Genomic DNA, 19,224 nt, shown 5'->3' with positions numbered 1-19,224 from the left:
ACAGGTCCTCCAACTCACTTTCAGTGATGCTCCTTCCTCCTTTGAAGATGTGTGCTATCAGTCCCTGACTAGTCTGGCAATTCTACTATAACAGGCATCATACAACCATGTTGTGAGAGACAGACCCTGTCCCAGGGAGCTCGATGAGGGCAGGGAGGACACAGTCCCTTGTTTTGTACTTGGGAAGCCAAGGAATGGAGCATCATTGTAATATGTATGTGAAGCTTGGGTATTCAAATGCTCCTTCCATCCTCCTATCCCTTCACTCCTAAATCTTTCACTCATATTGTTCATGTTTGCTTTCTCTCTCTTTGCGCTTCTTCCACGGATGAGGAAGGAGATGTACAGGTTGTTCAGTGACACCCTCTGTTCCCCTGATAAGGGTGGGCATGGCCTGTGCAATTACTCTCCAAAATCCCTTTGGGCTCTATACAGATCTCACTCTGTCCTCCAGCTCTACAAGACCCACGGCTTTGTGTGTTAATTAAGAGCACACCCAAGCCTGGGGAGAGATGTGGGCCTGACTGTTCCCCAGACTGCAATGCTCCTCCCTCTGAGGAGACCAATACATCAGCAGTGGGACAATAGCAGCAGTGCGACCCTCATACCTCATCTAGTTCCTCACTGCCTTCAGAGCTGTTGGTTTCTGTTTCCACTGGAGATGACATTGTTTGGAGGGGGCAGGTTCCTCATCATGCTCCCTTAGACCTTACCTGAACCTGAGGAGCCTAGATTGCTCAGGGTGCCCCAGGTGCTGCAGCTCCAGAGAACAGTTAGTCCCCAACCTGACCTGGCTATAACAGCCAGCAGGATGTGGAAAGGAAATCAAGGCTCACAGAGGATGTTACCCTAGCAGGGAAACAGAATTCATCTGTCAGGCTGCAGTTCCACCAGTGGTGCTCTTCCAGTCCAGACAGTCAGTCCAGGAGAGGGCAATATTGCCCACATTGCCTATACATTTCACAACACATATGCACATGTGTGTGCACACATTACACAAAGGGATCCCAGGTCTCTGATATGATTCCAGCAAAAGGTTCTGTGGCTAAGTTAGCCCTTCCTGGCTGCAGCAAATGATTGCTTGGATAAGTTACTGAACTTCATGGGGATGATAAAGAACTGAAACAGCATGAACCAAGCACCAAGACAGCAAGACAGCAGGACACCAAGCACAAGACAACACAGTATGTTTTTCCTGAGTCTGCAGCCAGCCTAGAACATGGGTTTATAAAGCGCAGTGTTCTTCTCAGTGAGCTCACACTGGCCACCCAGCTGACTTCGTCCATCACACTGTCTCCTGCAGCCACTTCACTGCTCCCAACACAGCACTTGGGCCTTTCTCCCCCCCCTTGATGCAGCTGCCGTGGTGCACCAAGTGGATTCAGGAGGCAGGAGGTCACCATGGTTTGCTGCAGGGACTGCATCAGTTGGACACAGCCGTATTCAGAGGCACTTGAGAGAACAACGCAGACTCTCCGAAGCCGCTGACACCTCGTCCCTTCCCCAGAGGCACACAGACTCACACAGCCCTGTGGAGAGCAGAGGAAATCCCAGGGTCTCTGGAGTCAGCCAAAGGCTACTTAAATACCATCACTGGCTGACTACTGTCTTTCCAGTGTGCCCCCAACACAGAGATTCAAAAATCTCTGCCTGGCTTCAGGACATTCGTGACTTCTCCAGCCCTGACAGTCTTTCCTTCCCAAAGCTTTCTGCTCCCCCCACACAGCAGCTGCAAATACATCTTGTCCTTTCTCATCCCTGTGGCAGAGCACCCAGACAAAATGCAGGGACTGTGGAGACAAAATTGAATTTAGCAACAAATAAACAGCATGGGGGCACTCTACTGAATTAGATTACACCAGTTTAAAAGTTGTTGCATTAATTCCTCTCAAGGTTGAGATTCCCTGTTTCTGACGGCCCATATCCCTGCACTGCAGAGATGCAGGTGTCAGGAATTCCTCTCTGACCCAAAGATCCAACTTTCCACCAAGCACTTGAAATTCTAATGAACCCCAGCAGAGCTCCTCTTTGTTATGCATTATTGTCCATCCCCTAGAGACGCAGAGCCCAGAACCATTCCTTCCTACACTCAGTCATCCTTCCCAGGACCAAGGAAGAACACATTAGACTGTGAAGCATCTGCCTGTAGTGGCAAGCTGCCCCCAAGGCTGCTCTAAAATCAATTCAAGCATTAATAACACTTGCAGCTTCTGTGGCATATATATCCAGGAGCTGAAAGTCAATGTTGTGTCCATATTCACATTCACCTCCCCACCCCCGACTGCTTATTTCTGCCCTTTTCTGCTCCAGGAACAGAGGCTGTGAACAGCTAGGCCTAGCAGCTGCCTCCAAGAAGGAAGCTCAGAAGCCACCGTAGACTGTTTGATCAAAGCTGGACATGCAAGGGCAAAAGACATAAATCTCTGAGCCAGGCAGCACTACCACTCTTGGAGAGACTAGAAATGAGAAAAATCAGGAGCTGGAGAAGAGAGAAGACATTTAAGAGAATAGCTGCTATGTCACCATGAACAAATTGGCCTAATTATGTGTATAAATGCACCAATAACACACAGATTGCTAGCTGTATTCTTGCCTTGAAATATTGATGCTTAGGAAGAGCTGAGATCAGGATATCTGCTGGTGGATTAGTTACAGATTGCTTAGTCACTAACCCATGGCAAATCACCTGGCTTGGAGTGAGTTTCTCTGGACAGCTCTGGAGCTTGGCAGAGGATGCCTCTTACCACCAGCTGAGGATTTGTGGTGTTGTTGATGGGTGAGGAAGCTCTGTCCTACACCCAGGCAGTGGTGCATGCATGCCTGGGATGGGATGTGAGATGGGTGCTGAGCAGTAGAGGACCAGCATCATGAGAGAACTGAGGACTCAGCAAAACTGAAGATGCATCCAAACAGTGCTCCACAATAAGGCAACCTCCAAGTGCACAGAAAAGTGTATTAGTGGGGAGCAGATGTCCAGAATCCTTCTCCCACATCCCTCACCCAGCTTTCTCAGTTTCCCCCTTACCCCGTTCCTCCCATCCCATCCCACCTCCTGTGCAAGACAGGCTGGGACAAACGGACTCAGAAGCAGCTTTTTATATTTTTTGTTTGTTGTTTTTTGGATTTTTTGTTGCTTTTTTTTTTTAAATAAGAAATTATTGCAAATATAGAAATTGATTTTCTCCATACAGGAATCTCCGAGTTGAGGAAAAACGATTTCGTGCCATCAGTTTAAACAGGAAAAGAAAGAAGAAAAAGAAAAGAAAAGAAAAAGAAAAAAGGGAAAAGAAAAGAAAAAGAAAAAGAAAAAGAGAAAAGAAAGAGGAAATCCAAAAGAACGAAAGAAAAAATAAAAGAACAGAGAAAGGAACATAACTCCAACTCAAATGTGTCCATACACACCAGGGGGGGTCACAGGGTTGTTGCGGAAAGAGAACACCAAAGAGGCCACAAGGAGCCAGTCCCAGCAGCTGCCTCCGAGGCCCTTCTTTACATTCAAGGGGAGCCCCCCCCTTGGTTCTTTGCCCCCCACAGCTGCCCACCCCTTCCCACCCCCTCGCCCCAGGTGCTGTGCTTGTGGATGGACCAGCGGTACCAGCCCTGGTTGGACCTTGCCTGACCCAGCCGGCTCCTTCTTCCCCCCAGGGACAGGGGGAGAGCAGGCGGTGGGAGCAGGCCACCGAAGAGCAAGGCCTCACAGTGGCGGTGGTGGTAACGGGGAGGCGAAGGCCAAGCCAAACACGTGAGGATGGGGCGGACGAAAGGGGGACTCGTGAGAGGGGGAAAGAGGAGAAGGGTTGAATGGGGGTGGGTTAGAGCTGCCATGGCCAGAGCTGCATGGGGAGAGGTATAGGGAGAGCTTCCCACAGCACAAGGCAGGGGAAGAAATGGGGAGGCAGATGAAGAAAGCTCCTCACAGCACAAGAGCAAAGTGGCTGGAGGGACAGGGTGCGTGTGTGTGTATGGGGGAGGCAACAGACACCCCCCTCTGCCCCTTCTTTGGGCAAAAAAAACCCCAAAAACCTGCCTCACCAGGGTAGGGAGGAGGCAGCTGAGGTGGGGCAGGATCCTCCAGCCCCGGAGACCCCCGCCCGGTGGAGGGTGGCGCTCAGTGTCTTTCCCACACTGAGTCACCCCGAAGATGCTCCCTCCTGCTCAGGGGTGGACATCAGCAGCAGGCTGGCTCCTGCAAGAGGACGTGGCCATGAATGCAGCTTGTGCGAAGGAGGTGGTGGCTGTGGGGAGGAGGGGAGTTCCAGGTTCACCCAGAGGCCGTGGGTGCTTCCAGACGCAGCCGAGCTCTCCGGTCAGCAACAAGCATGGCAAATGTGCTTTCGGGGCCGTGGCTCCAGCTCCTGCCTGTGTGGCAGCTGCCCGACCTGTAGCGCTGAGCTCTGCCCTACAGAGAGGGGCCACAGCTCATCATGAAGTCTGTCCAGCTTTCTCTTCAGGCACTGACTTACTCCCCACCTCCTATACCGCCTGTGCATTCAGTCCTTTCTCTCACTGGTCCTTTCTTTCTTATTCTTCCATGTGCGTCCATCTCTTCCCTGTTCCTTCCATCCTATCCCTCTTCTCTGTCCCCTCCCTCCCTGTTTCCTCCTAGCGCCCCCCATCCCTTGGTCCTTCAGTACAGCAGACCCTCCTCACTGCTGTCTCTGCCCCTTCTTTCTCTTCCTTGGCTCCTTTTTCCCTCCTGCATCTCCCCCTCCTTCCCCCAAGCCTTCCTGGCAGAGCCTCCTCCAGGAAGGCAGGTGATTAGCATTGCAAACACACAGCCTCCTCAGCCTGACATAAATCTTCATTTGTCAGTCATGAATATTTCACACCTGCCTCGGGAGGGATTTATTCAGCACGGAAGAGTGGGGAACGGGCGAGGGGAACGTGGCACTGGAGCAGGAGCTGGGGCAGCACCCGCAGGGGTGGGGAAGGGCTCTGCACCATGGGAACAGCACACCTAGGGTCTCATGTTCATTCTCATGGGTGTGGGAATCTAGCACAGCTCCCCTGGGCCTGTTCTTGGGGGAAAGGGCAGGTCAGCATCCCTTCTCATTCCTCACCCTCCGCTCTTCTCAGTGAGGCGAACTAAACCCTTGATTTTCCCTGTTGGGAGTCACCAACCCAGAAATAAAATGTGAAGGGGGCTGATCCTGGTTCTGCCCCATGGATTCACTTTGCCCTGGGAGAAGGCAGGGGTGAGCCGGCCATAGAGGGCTTAGAGACTTCAGGCTTTCTTTGAGCCTTTTCCCACCATGGAGGTCTTAGAGTTGTCATCAGGCCCTGCCCTCTGCCAGGGCCACCCACAGGAGGGGAGGAGTAGGACAGACCTGACCCAGAGCCTCCTGCAATCAATGAGAGGAAGGTGGTGGGAGGTCTTCCAGCGACTGCACCAGGCTCCAAATCAAGCTTTTACTGTGACAGAGGCTTCTCTTCAGGTGAGGTAGTCCTTGCTCCCCAAGAATGGCCTTGCCTGTAGATCTGGGGAAGGTGAAACCAGAGCAGATGGATGGTAGTGACCATTTCTCTTATGAGATCTGTCTCGATGGACCTCACTCCTTTTTCTAAATAATTAGGAGAAATGATGACCACTAGAAAGAACAGGCCTTTGGTATACAACACATCCCCCTTCATACACACAATCCTGAAAAGCGGCTAAGAGACCACATTTAGGGCAAGGGGAAGGGGCAGTGAAAAGAGGAGGGGGAGCTTTTTATGAGGCTAATTGGGTTGGGATCTCTTGGGGTTGTGTTCCCTCCCAAACTGGCAGGAGTCTCTCATAAAATCACATCAGGGATGAAGGAAAGGTGCACGGAAAACAGGGACAAGGATGGGTGAGACTTTGGGGAGGAGGTTAAATTCCAACAAACTGGCACATATACAACAGGGTTTGCTCAGAAAAATACAGTAAAATCATCATGCAAATAAACGTTAAATCTGCTTTCCTCCAACAGGGCTGGCATCACTTCGTGAGCCCTCATCCCTGGGGAAGGAGCAGGACAAGGAAGAAGGGAGGAGGAAGGAAGGTGGGACACTTTGTTCCCCTTCCTTGCCCTCTTCCTCCCACAGAACAGTCCATCTTGTGCAAACTTCACCCACTGGTTTGGAGTGGAGGGCTACAGTGGGGAGAGAAATGGCTTAGCCCCCGCACCCAGCCTTACCCTACCACAGGCAAAAGAAGGGCTTGATGACACTTGTATTCCTGACCACTCTGCCTTGCTGGGGTGATGAGCAGAGGGAGCAGAAACCATTACAGGTTAAGGCTTCCCCCAAAAACCTATATGAGCAGAACTCATTACAAGACCATAAAGCAGGGGAGAAGCACAGGGAGGGAAGAGGTGGGGAGCGGAACAGGACTCCATCCCCCTGTGCCTGACATCCTCCTGTTCCTGTCCAATTCTGTGCCCCAGCCATTAGTCTTTCCAGTTCGGACAGCTGCCACTCTGGAAGACCACTGGGCCTGTTCCACATGGCAGCTGGAGAGGTCTCTGCTGTGCCTAAGCACCTCTCACAGCATTTGCCTGCCTTGCTTTGCTGCATTGTCCCAACATGGAGGAAAAACCCAGCAGCAGCGATGTCCTTCATCATTCTGCACACACACCCTTCTGCTGCATTGCACTGACTCTTACAGGGTGGAGTCAGTCCCACAGATACCTCTGAACTCAAAGCAAGATGATGCTCTGGCTGTGGGGAATGTGGCTGACAGTGAAGGAGGCTGAGGCTATAGGATCCAGAGCTGGCTTAGGATTGTTACTCTCAGCATCCCTACGAGGAAGGGATGCTAAGGATCTTCACAGGTTTAGACCTTGAGGTGTACCACTCTGATTTTTGCACACCAGGCTCTGCCTACTGCTCCTCCTCACTTTTAGAAGATGAAGCTATGTTACCTCCAGCACTGAAACCAGCTGCCAGAGCTGGCAACACCATTACCTGACAGATAATGTGCAGGCAGCACGTAAACAACTCCCAGAGAAGGTACTTCACACCCGTTTTCCCAGGGCCCCCAAACACATTGGAGCTCCAGAGGAGCACCTCAGAAAGGAAATAGCCACTTGGGAAAGGCCAACACAGCACAGGCCCTCACTCTCATCCTGGTAGGTGTGAACGATAGTCAAGAGCGATTGGGGTGTGCAGCTCATGGAGAGGAAGCCCACAGTGCTGCATAAAAAATGCACTAAAGATGCACTCAGCAGGCAGCCACCCCTGCCTGACAAGGAAACTCTGGGAGAGAGGGTGCCACGATTGTGCTTTGTTGGGCTGCTCAGAAACAGGATGAAGTGGAGAGGGCAATATGCTCATTCCCAACACTGTGGCAGCTCTTTTATCCAAGGGAGAGAGGCTGGGACCTAGCAAGGAAAACTTGTGGGTTTTTTGACAAGATGTTAAAGAGTCCCTAAGAAAAGTCTGTCACCGCTAACTGTGAGGAGGTGGAGGATTTAGGAGGTGGTAAGTTTGTTCTGACTCTTAAGTATTAAGGGCTCTTAAGTATTCAGAGGAACACTGCTATCCAGAGGCCAGCATCCTCTATCCAGCATACCATATGGCTGCACACACAAAGGGAGCTTCTCTTGGAGCCAACCTTACTGGGCTGCTCCCAGGCCCACTCTCACATCCCTTTTATTTCCTGTGCTTTTGCCTTCACCCTATGCTATCCTCCTATCATGCCAAAGTATCCATGGCCTATGCAAGTGGAAGCCACTCGGTGTCTTTTCCTATGAACACCAGTGCTTTCTAAGCAATAGAAACCCTATTTTTGCACTCAGCTCTCCTGAGGAAAGCAAGGAGGATGTCCTGATGCTCTTCTACCCCCTCTCCCAACATGATGCAAGTCAGCTGGGAAGAACTGCAGAAGTTTCACATACAAGTTGTTCTGCTTAGCTCCTTTCCAGGTCCTTCCTCATCGTAAGGGAGGTAAAGCAGTGTACCAAACCTACTCCTCAGGTCAGCCTCAGCATGGGTGTGCATGGTGGGAAATGATAGGACCCATGACCTATGACTGACACCCATGAAGACATGGGAACCCTTTGCACCTCTGAAAGACTAGACCTTCATGACTCCTCATCTACATTTCCTTGAGGACCTGATTTGATGTGCAAAAGAGCACAGACATACCCCCTCAGGACTGGCAGATAACTGGCTCTAAGCAGGCCTATCACTCCAGGATCACTGGTGTTCAACATCAATAGCATGGTGGGAGAAGGGGAGAGGGGAGAGCAGCAAGGTCACAGAGCCTGTTGTGTGGCAAGTCTACCTCCTGTCCATCACACTCTCCTTCCTCTGAGGATGATGGAGGTTCCTGAAATATCTAGACAAAAAGTGCAAGCCTAGGGAGATGGGGTAGGGAAGAGGAAAAGGAAAAGGAGTGAGAGAACTTCTTCCAACAAATCCCACCTAACTTGGCAAAGGGACAGAAGAGAGAGAAAAGCCTCGACTGCCAAAGGATATGGGGGGGGGGGGGGGGGGGGAAACTAATGTGACAGAAATTTGGAAAAGTAGGTGTAGGAAGTGGGCAGAGAAGCTCTCTAAACCGAAGTTCTCCCTCCCACTAAAACAAAAAATCATCTCTCAAGCAGCAAGAGGAACAGAAAGAGCAATAGTTCACAGCTGAGTTCCATGCCCGGTGAGTGTCTGTCCCTGCCCATCCCCTGCCACCACTGCCACCCCCTCCCAGTGCACCCACACCGCACTCCAGTGTTTGTTACCACAGTGTCAGAGCAGGACTCTCCTCCCAACCATCTGCAGGCAGAACAATGGTCCCCGTAACACAGTAGAGACAATTCGGCATATGTGTGTGTGTCTGTGTGTGGAGAGTTTTTCTGTGTTGTAACACTTTAAGAAACAATTCTGTCAGTTTGTATTTGTCGGGAGTATTTTGTTGTTGGTTTATTTTTCACAGTCAAGGGGCATTTTTTTTCTGGTTGTGGGGGGGGGTCTTGTTTGTATTGTTCCTTAGGAAAAGAATACGGGGAGAGTCACAGCTTCTGCTGAGCAGAGACTCCTTTCCAGTAATCCAGGATGTCATGCAGATCCTCGTCCTTGGCAAACTGAACTTTCTTCCGCAGGGCATGCCCAGCCGCCATGTAAACCTCCTCCCTGTGGTGCTTCTTGTAAGGCCGGAATCGCTCCCAGATCTTGTGGGTGCTCTCCGATGAGTACTCAGGGCTGGAGGAGTAACCCGAGAAGTAGTGTCTGGGGGAGAGCTGGGAATACGTGGAGTCTCGCTTCGAGCGGGAGAGTGGCTTGAGGAACGACACGCGCTGGCTCAAGGTGTCAGCACTTTCCTCGTAGTACAGGGCCGGGAAGGAGTGTCGGTGCTCACTGCAGTGGTACGAAGGCTTGACCTCCAAGTGGTGGATGGCGCCCGGGGACACCAAGGGAAGACGATCCAAAGGGCTGTTGAGTGGGCTGCCCTTCTCAATGTATTTGGAGTCAGACTTGCTCAGTGGTGGGTGGTCAGGCACATCCAGGCTGAAGACCTTGGCGCTCTTGATGGAGCCACTGGAGGAGACGCTGCAGGTCTTTCTGGCCACGGCAGCATCAGCACTGAGCTGGCGCTGCAAAGGGTGGTGGGAACTTTCCTTGTAGGGTGGGGAAAGAAAGCTGGGCCGCTCTAGCCCACCCGAGGAACTGGCAGGTATGGACTGGCACTCAAAGGCCATGTCTGAGTCTACGCCAGTCCCACCACCCAAGAAAGAGGCCGTGTCCAGCTTGAGGGCATCAATACAGTTGTTGATGATCTGGTTGACCTTGTCTACCTCCTTGGCAATAGTAGAGATCTCAGCAGCTGAGCCTTGCCCATTGTCAAGCTCCCTCAGGTCCTCATCCCGCTGGGTCCGTTCCAGACCATCCCCACCACCAGTCCGCACCTCAATGTAGTTGCCTTTAGTGGTTGACTTTGGGGGTCTCCATACCAGCCTCCATTGACTTTGGTGGGGGTAACTTCTCCCCAATCATGGAAGGGATGGAGGACATCCGTGAGACAGGGATCACTGGTGGCTCACCCAGTTTCTGGGAAGGATGGACCATGGTACTGGTATCAATATCTGACCCATAACGCATTTCCAGGATGGTCTTTTTGACATTGAGGGACTTCTGTTTCTCTTCCTGCATCCTCCGCTTCCGCAGGCAGTAGTACACCACCCCCAGGACAATGACCATCCCAAAGAGGCAACCCAGGGTGGTCATGATATAGTGTGTGGTGGTGGAAGTACTGGAAATGGGGTCCTCCCTGCCTTTGCTCCTGGTTGCAAAGGTCAGGCAAGTGTGGTTGTAGCGCCTGTTGTTGCGGATGGAGGCCACACAGAAAGTGTAATCAGTGTGGGCCTTCAACTTGTTGACAGTGACATATTCCTTCTTGCTCTTCAGTGTCGCAATGTCAGAAACGTAGCTGTTGTTGTATTGGACCAGCACATACATCTTACTGTAGGGCATGGGGATGGTTACCATCAGGATGGCTGAGGTGATGGTGACATCGTGGAGCTTGATGCTGGGACTGAAGGAGGAGTCAGTGGTGGAGGAGGCTGGAGGCTTGACAGAGAGGAAGTCCCCAGGGCTGATGGCTGAGCCCTCATCCAAGTCTCGCTGGGAGTCGGGGGTATAAGGGGTGGGGTTAACCCTGGAGAGAGAGGGGATGGTGCCACCTCTGCACATGGACTGGAAGATGGTGATGGCATTGCGGTTGTGGTGAGGCCGAGGTACCAGGAGCGGGTACCCAGCAAACTCCCGCGGCGTCTCACACTGGAGCCGGTCATAGTTCTTGGTGACGTTGTTGAAGAGAGCCAGCCAGTTAAGAAAGCTGTAGAGGCTACAGTCACAGTTGAAGGGGTTGCCCGCCAGCTCACACACCATCAGATTGCTCAAGCTGGTGAAAGTGTTGCCTTCCAGGCGGCTGAGACGGTTCGACGACAGGTCGATGCTAATCAGGCTGGGGCACTCAGAGAAGGCAGTAGGGGTGACCAGCTCTATCAGGTTGTGCTGCACGAATAGGAACTGGAGCCGGGCCATGCCCCTCAACATGCCCTCTGTCAGATTTGTGAGTTTGTTGTAGCCCAGCTGCAAGACCTGGAGGTTTGTCTGGCCCATGAAAGCCCCATCCTCAATATAGGAGATCTCGTTCTTGGTCAGGTTCAGGTCGGTCAGGTTGCCGAAGCGGTTGAGGGAGGAGTACAGCACCACTTTGAGCTTATTCTCGTTCAGACGCAAGTCATGCACCGTGCTGTTGATGTGCTGGGGGATGGTCTCATATGGGGGCTGGTTCTGGCTGCAGATGGCCAGCCACACATAACCTTTGTCCCCCTCGATCAGCCAGCAGTCACCTCGCACAGTGCCGGGGGAAAACAAGCAGAGCAAGGCAGCTGCCCACAACCCCAGGCACATCATGGTCTGCAGTGGTGCCCTCATCAGGCCAAAAAAAAAAAAGAAAAAGAAAAAAAGTAAAAAAAAGTAACAAAAAATACGAATTCCAGGACCACAGCAAAAGGAAAATTAGGGGCAGAGGAAAGAGAAAGGGGGGTAGTAAAAAGGGGTTTAGCAACAGAAGTGCATGAGCACCCCAGTCCTATTGGGTGTCAACGCCATCATTTCTTCTTGCCCTCTGGGTCAAGCCAGGAGCACAGAGCAGGGAGGATACATGCAGTTTGCTTCCAGCACACCCAAAAGCTGCCACCAAGGATGAGTGGTCTGGAAGGGAACACTTTGTGCTTCTTTTCTAAACAGAAATTCAGACTGAGGACAGAGAATCTTCTTTGATGCTCATGAGCGACTGTCCCACTTCTTCCACTGTCCTCCCACCCCCCCACCCCCCCACCCACACCAAACCCACCCCAAAACAAACCCAAGCCCTCCCCCCTCTAGTCTTTCCCTGCCCCTCCACGGTGTGATTTGGAGAATAAGGCAGGGCTGCCTCCTCTGTCGCTCACGCTCCCTCAGTTCCTCCTCCTCCTCCTCTTCCTTCTCTTCTGGGTTCCCTCTGAGAAGCTTCAGAGCTTCAGATCAAACATGTCGAAAACAAAAATACAGAGAGGGAAAGAGCAAGCGCACATGAGAGAGATCCATCTGTCACCGGAATCTGGAAAAGAAAGCACATGGGAGACAAGAAGAGGCATCAGTTGGGAGATCTTTGCGATAAGAGTATAGATGACGAGGTTTCGTGAGAAGACGGAGATGGAGAAGAGACAGCACTGGGGGGGGGGGGGTGCAGGCAAAGGAGGAGTGGGACCGGCTGCCTTGCTGATAAACCTTTGAGAAGGGAACCCTCACGACATATAATCTACTGGGGGTACGCAGAAGTGTACCTGAGCTCCGTTATGCAATGTAATCACAGCCAGGGACACGGGGGAAGGCAGCGGAGTGGGGGCAGGAGGGGAAGGGAAGAGAGGCTGGGAAACAAATGGCTGCTGTTGCGCTCAGCTCAAAACTGCTAGTGTAAATAAAGGCAAGCCCCAAACACAGCCAAAGCCAAGGATTTTCAGCTGCCTGAAAACCATGTACACAGAATGCATGAAGCAATGAAAATGCAAACAAGCCTCCACCCCCCCCCCCCCAACAAAATTAAAAACAAAGCAAAGCACTTTTTAATTTGTTTCCTCCCTTCCTTGATGCAAGAGGGATAAATAATTCAAGCCACGTGTAACCACTTGTGCTCTAAACATTTTTCCTGCCTCTTGGTGCAGGGACAAGGCTGTTGAGGTGAGCCAGCCTGGTCAGAGCATGCAGGGCAGCAGGATGTAGGCAGCGTATCAAATACCAGCCCCCAGTTCTCCCACCCAGCAATCCCAGCAGTACCGAGCTGAAGGACGTCGCCCACCTACCCCACCAAAGTGACATTTGCCTTAATGCATCTCTGGGATCTGGGCAAGCTCCTGGTCCTGACTGGGAAGGGCAGCTTGGAGCACCCTTCCCTCCGGCCATGGCTTCAACCCTTCTCCCAGCGTGCTGAGACAGGAACCTGGCAGAAGCGCCCTCAAGCAGCATGGAGAAAATCATTTCATACAGCAAAGAAAATATGTTGGCACTGGACTTTTTTGTTTTAATTTTCATAGAAAATAATTTTAAAAAAAAAAGGGATTCTTACTTGTGAAGAATAAAGATCCCCTCTAGCGCCTTTTTTGGGGGGAGGGGAGGCTGCTCACTAAAGATACTGCTGAAGCTTTTGCCACAAAAGCTGAACCAATTTCTAGCACAGAGACACAAAGGGCAGAAGTAAAATGAAGGAAGATAAATGGAGGAGGAGTGAGTGAACCCTTGAGGAACAAGGCTTACGTCTGTGGAGAAATCTGAGCTGATTTGGGTCTGTGGAATTACCAGGCCAGCTGGATTAAGGGATCAGAGATAGTGTCACAGAGAAACACTTAAATATTCAATAATCCAAAAAGGAAAGCCAAGACAGAGAAGGGGAGGGGAAGAAGAGCTAGACCAATGGAAAAGATAAAGTCTCTGTTCCCCACGGCTTGTCGTCTGAGGCCACCAAACTCAGGCCAGTTGTGATTGTCATATGATGGCCTCCAGCTGCTGCCTCGTGTTCAGCTTTGCATCAGCCAGCACTGAAGCAGAAGGCAGAGGTTTTTAGTCTGTTGCTTTGTTTCTCAGCCTTATAATCCAATGAGAAATAATTTCCTGACACTGCCTCCCCAGATGCATCAGACAGGAGGCACAGCTGGCTCTCCACAGGTTGGCACCCACAGAGCTCTGGCATTCCTCAGGGTCAGTCCCCTGCCCCTCGTCCCACCTTTTCCCCAACCATCTTTGCTCCTTTGCCTTCCTATAATGTTCCTCCACCTTGCCCAGTCTTCTCTGCAGAATAAACGAGCAGCAGATACTACCGTTCTTTTGGCACATCGGTACCCAAAGTGTGTCCACCCCAGGAGAGGCCAGGGGCAACCCCTGAGCAAGCAGTGAAAAATTTAGCCTGGGTTTCTCTTGCTAGCATCCTTCTCTGAGCATTACCCTTTGGCTTTATCCTTACCAACCCCCCATATATCCAGCTACATACAGAAAGGTCCCAGTCCATTTGCTTCGACTCCATCTGGCAGCACAGGCTGTTCTAAATGCTGTACTAAAGTTGTTATTGCCTGCTGTGGCTTGCTCGTGGTGCACAGGGAACAACACTGAGGCCATGACCACAATCCTCTGCAGCAGCCCCAGCAATCTCTGAGACACATCCCCATCCTGATCAGGTAGCACAGAGAAGGCTTGGAAGGAGAAATGTTCTAGAAGCCTGGAAAGGAAAGAGGTGGCTGGGTTCGGGGGTGGAAGGAAATGAAAGTGGTGTTTATCCTTGCTATGTGCCAAAAACATAGGGACCATGCACAGAAGTCCTGCTTCCCATCCACCTCCCACCTCTGCAACCTTGCCTCTGCTGCAGGCCAAAGAAAAGGCCAAAATGTTCCTGAAGTCAGATTCTGCAATCCTTTTAGGCCCCCATGGAGAGTGTCATACAAGAAACATGCAAGCCCTTACCATTCCCCCAGCAGCTCCTGTCTCCCCGCTATTGCACAGGTTTTAAGGGCCCTGAGAGCAACCCAAACTGGGGCCTCCCTGGTGGCTCCCGTGGGCCAGGACCACATTTCAGCTCAGCCTGGGGCCTGCAGCCCCTGCCCCTGGAATTCTCAGATATCCAGGTGGCACAGGGAGTGACACGGGAGTACAGACACTAGTTAGATGGCCGGGGACGAGGATGGGTTCAAGTACAAACACTGAAACTGTGAACAGGGATGGTGTGGGGAATGAGGACAACCTGGGGGCCGGGGAGGGGTGCAGGGGTTGGATAGGCCATGACTGAGGGAGGATATGAGGCCTAGGATATGAGGATATGAGGGTATGAGGTCTAGGATATGAGGTGTAGGGGGCATGGTGTGAAAAGGCAACCAGAAAAGCCACACACAGCAGCAGTTTGGGCCTGCAATCCTGACCTTGCCAACCTTGTCCTCTTGGGGCCCAGTGCACTGAAAAAGCCAGCACTTAATTCTACCATTGCTTAAACGGTGCTAAGAGCCTCACATTAGAAATGCATGCATTAAAAACCTGCCAAACACTCTTGGCTCCCCTGGGGACACCCCGAAACCAGGCCAAGGCTCCTGCTGCTTTCCTCCACTTTGTGCTGAAGCTGGGAATCAGCCCTCCCAGCTCAGCATGCTGCCTGCTGCCGGGAGGCCTCGGGATGCAAATGCCACCTTTAAAATGTTCTCCTGCTTTGGCTTCAGAGCCCTTCTAAGATTTCTCTAACCGCTTTCCAGAAAAGGGGAGCCGCCTTTCCCAGTGTGCTTGGGGTTCGTTGCTTCACTTGAAGGAATTCTCCACAGCTGCCAGATAATTCCTGTAATACCTGCTGCCCTGCTGGCATCACTGCAGCTGCTTCAAATTTCTGTCCTCCCATCAGCATGGCCAGAGGTGGTCCTTGCTTTTGGCCCTGGCTCTAGCAAAAGCAGTAGAAGGATGATCCCATTTATTTCAGGAGTTACCATCAAATTACATGGCAACAAAGCTGTGGCTTTGCCTGGAGGCACCCCAGAAGCCCCGAGAAGGTTGGAACTAAGAGAAGTGGGAACGGGAAGCCTGACGGCCTGTGGATTTGTGATAAATCCAAATGGAAGACATTTGTGAGAGAGAGGGAGAGGGAGAGAAAAAACATCTTCCACTGTAGCTTTTCTGATGTCCACCAAGGGTTGAGCTCACACAGCACTCTTTTTTTTTCTTTTTTTAATGGGACTCTGTGAAGGTTTCTTTCTCACTTTATAAAATCATAGAATCATAGAATGGTTTGGGTTGGAAGGGACCTTAAAGATCATTTAGTTCCAGCCCTGCTGCCATGGGCAGGGACACCTTCCACTAGATCAGGTTGCTCAAAGCCCTATCCAACCTGGCCTATGAAGAGAAAAGAAGAGAGACTTTCCCTCTTATCTATTTTATCCCACTATTTTCACAAAACACATGAGTTCTCAGCTTCTCTGAGATCCATACCACCATCAGATTTGTTTGAAATTGGCCCTATAGGTTCAAAAAGTCTAGAGGACAGATGAGCCGATTTAGGCAAAAGCATAAAAAGAAAAAAAAAAACGGCTACAATGAGCCACAATGGAAACTTGTGCATTAAAAGGCATTTTCACGTCACTGAGCAAAGCCATCACCTCTTACAGGGTCTGGACTTGTATCAATGGATCCTGCTGAATGGTGGCCACTCAGTGCTAGAGTCTCTGCGAGTTTTTTGCAGAGTGCTGCTGTAAGAGAAATCTTGTGGTTCCACTCCAGGCTGGTTCATCTTACCATACAAACCCGCAGTCCCTGCTGGGAGAAAAATAATCCCTCTGAAATCCAGGTTGTCCCTGCCGTGAGTCGGAGGAAGCTCCCAGACTCCAGCTGTCCCCATGATATGAGGAAGCCCAAAGCACTGGGAGCCCAGCAGGAAGCTGAGGCAAGGAAGCCCACAAAACCACACACCATCTCGGCTGCATGAAGGAAGGGCAGAGGACTGCCAAGGACATGCTGCTCATCCCTCCTGTCCTTTGGCCAGTTTGGGGTACAGGAAGAGTTTGGGCAACCCAAAGCTATGTCCACCATACGCACGCACCCAGGCTCAAGCAAACCAAAGCCACCAATCCCAAATCCTTGCTAGGCCAAACAGCTTAAAAGCTAACCATGAACACATCAGCACGATGCTGGAGAGAGACCTCCCCGCGCTCCCATCGCGTCCTCCCAGTGGCGATTAGATGCCTAATTTGTTAGGCAGCAAGAAAGAGAGAATAGGAAAGCTCAGGGGAGGAAAATGAAGCAGCTCAGAAGCATGAAAGAAAAGAGAGAGCTTTAGAAGCGTAAATCTTATTTTAGAGCGATAAACACTGGCAGAAAGGTCTTTCATATGCCATTGCTTCCCTGGCAGGCCAGAGAGCCACCTTTGTTTTCCAAAGGGAGATAGTTACCTTTTATATTAATATGATTATTGAAGATTAAGGGGGATTTGCATCAAGCCAGTGCCACCCAGACAGCCTACAGCAGCAACCCATGCAAGCACATGCATGGGGTTAGGCTCGGGGAACAGCCTCCTCCAAGCAATAAGAGGACATCAGGAGATTATAAATTCCATAAAAATATTAGCAGCAATGAAGCCACCCTCACTGCTCTCGCTCCAGGGGAGAGGGGACATGGGAAACATCACTCCCCTTGGTGCCATCCAACGAGCCCAGACACCAGGCGGTGGAAGGGCGTAGGAATAATTACTGCTGGCAATGGGTGGGGAGCACGGGCTCCGTGTTTCTGTCCGCGCGGATCTGTCACGAGGAGCAAGACAGGCCGTGTGTGTGTGTGTGTGTGTGTGTGTGCTAGTGCATCCGTGTGCCTGTGTGTGAGTCACTGCGTGAGACGGTGGCAGTGTCGGCTGCGGGGTGCGAGGCGGATGGGGGCTGCAGGTGGAGGAGTCGCTGTAGGTGCTCAGGTGGGTGTGCAGGCTGGGTGTGTACGTGGGCTAATCGCTTTATGAAGCCGAGAGTGAGTGCTGGCTGCTGGGGGGAGGAATTGCCATGGGGAACCAGGCAAAGTGCTGCTCGGGAGGGTCTGTGCATGCGCGTGTGTTTGCATGAAGCAGGCACTGGCGAGAACGGGGTGGGAGTGCTGGCTGTGCGTAAAGCGCCGCGAGGAGCGGGGTGGGAGCGCAGGACGCGCGTGGGTGTGCGTGGATCACAGGGGACGAGTATTGTTGTGTGAGCGAGTACATGGCAGAAACGCTGCAGGAAAAGGGAGGGAAGCGCAAGTTCTGGATGTGTGTCCTGATGTGAATCCCTGCAGGGGATGGCACCGTGCACATGTGTGTGGGAGGGAGCTGCTGTAGGGAGCAGGCTGGGAGCACTGGCTCTGTTTGTGTGCGGGGCATGGCTACAGGGGAGGGCAGTATGTCCTGTATGAGGCCAGGAGAAATTCACGGCTGTATGGGATGCCCCTGAGAAGGTCCCCATCCCTTCACGGTCACCTTGGCTCCTCTGCTGTCCTGCACTGGCTTTGCTGCCCTGTATCATACAACTGCAGCTCCTGGTTTTCACTGGGCTGGCTGTGAATGGCAGGTCCACGAGTAATTTGAGAGATGCCCTCATTCAAGTCAAACATCCCTCCGGTGTTTCTGGATGCTAAATATGTCTCCAGCCACCCTGATGCCAGATTGGAGTGCCCCCAAACATGCTACCCTGCAGGTGTGGCAGGAAAGGGCAGAGCTTACATTACAGCTCACCACTGTCTCTTGCTGGAACGGATTCAGAGCATAAGGAATCACAAAGGTCCTGGGCTGGCCGAGGACTGAAATCACTTTGTAAGGTGCATGGGCAGCCAGTCTTCCTGTGGAGAATACCTTCAGACCAGCAGACTCTCACTGGGCATTGGCATTCCAGCATCCTTCAACATGCTCTCGGCATCCAGCCAGCCTTCCCCTGAGCGAGTATCAGAGAGGCTCCCTCGCCAGCAGTGACACCTCTCTCCAAGTAGGACAAGCAGCCACCCCGGTACAACTCCAACAGGAGAAGTCCAGAGGCTGAGCCACTGCTGCATTGAGGACAGGCGTGGGGTGTCACGGAGAAGCTCCTTCCGATGACCCAAGAGTGAAATGCTGTGGCAGCACATGCCAGTGGGGACACCACAGCCCCTCTGAGGTCTTCCTCTGCTCATGCCTAGCTCCAGTAGCACCACGCTGGACAGGACATTACGTTTCCACTCGGCTGCTTCCACTTCCCCTCCTTCCTCCACCCCCAGGCAATGGCATAGCTCAGCCCCCCGGGGAGGGACCCTTCTCCCGGCCAGCTCGCCCACCTATACTTCAAGCTAACAAGTGACATGCATTTTGACACAGCCATGCCTCCCCTCTCTTTTCACCACTACCTTGCCTTGTTTAGAGCCTGTTTTTTTCTTCCATTGCCAAAACACAATGACTGTTATAATTAACAGATTATCTCAGTGCGACAGCTGCAGTCCTTTGAAAATTAGGTTGAATAACAGGATCCTGCCGTATGGTAATTTCTCTTCATCTCTCAAATATTTTCTCTCTCTCACTCTCGTTTCCACCTCATTTCTTTTTTCCTTTCTTTCTTTCCTCTCTCCCTCCTCCCACCTTTCACCATTTCCCTGCCTGCATGAGCGGTTTCTTTGGGTTGAGGCAGGCTGAAGGGCTCTCTCTACCTCCATCATCTGTTTTCTTTCTTCCTCTTTCACCACCACCCCTCGCAGAGAGGCACCATTTGCAAGCAGGATGGCGAA

At 51.8% G+C, this 19,224-nt stretch overlaps 1 protein-coding gene and 1 long non-coding RNA gene across 2 annotated transcripts in view; both read right to left on the bottom strand.

Annotated features, from left to right (window-relative positions):
• Window positions 1-3,533: 3,533 nt before the first annotated feature.
• On the bottom strand, window positions 3,534-11,774 carry ELFN2 (extracellular leucine rich repeat and fibronectin type III domain containing 2). The gene is given in 2 exon segments (XM_040544794.1): window positions 3,534-9,887; window positions 9,889-11,774. Coding segments are annotated over 2 exon segments (2,427 nt in total). The 5' UTR covers window positions 11,398-11,774; the 3' UTR covers window positions 3,534-8,969.
• A 55-nt stretch (window positions 11,775-11,829) lies between these two features.
• LOC121063931 overlaps window positions 11,830-19,224 on the bottom strand; it is a 42,687-nt gene continuing 35,292 nt past the window's right edge. The window contains exon 3 of the long non-coding RNA XR_005816227.1: window positions 11,830-12,064. This is a non-coding gene — a long non-coding RNA (uncharacterized LOC121063931). The remainder of the gene's footprint in view (window positions 12,065-19,224) is intronic.

The sequence above is a fragment of the Cygnus olor genome, chromosome 1 (genome assembly GCF_009769625.2).
Source record: "Cygnus olor isolate bCygOlo1 chromosome 1, bCygOlo1.pri.v2, whole genome shotgun sequence".
Taxonomy (NCBI): Eukaryota; Metazoa; Chordata; class Aves; order Anseriformes; family Anatidae; genus Cygnus; species Cygnus olor.
This window is presented reverse-complemented; position numbering and strand designations above follow the sequence as displayed.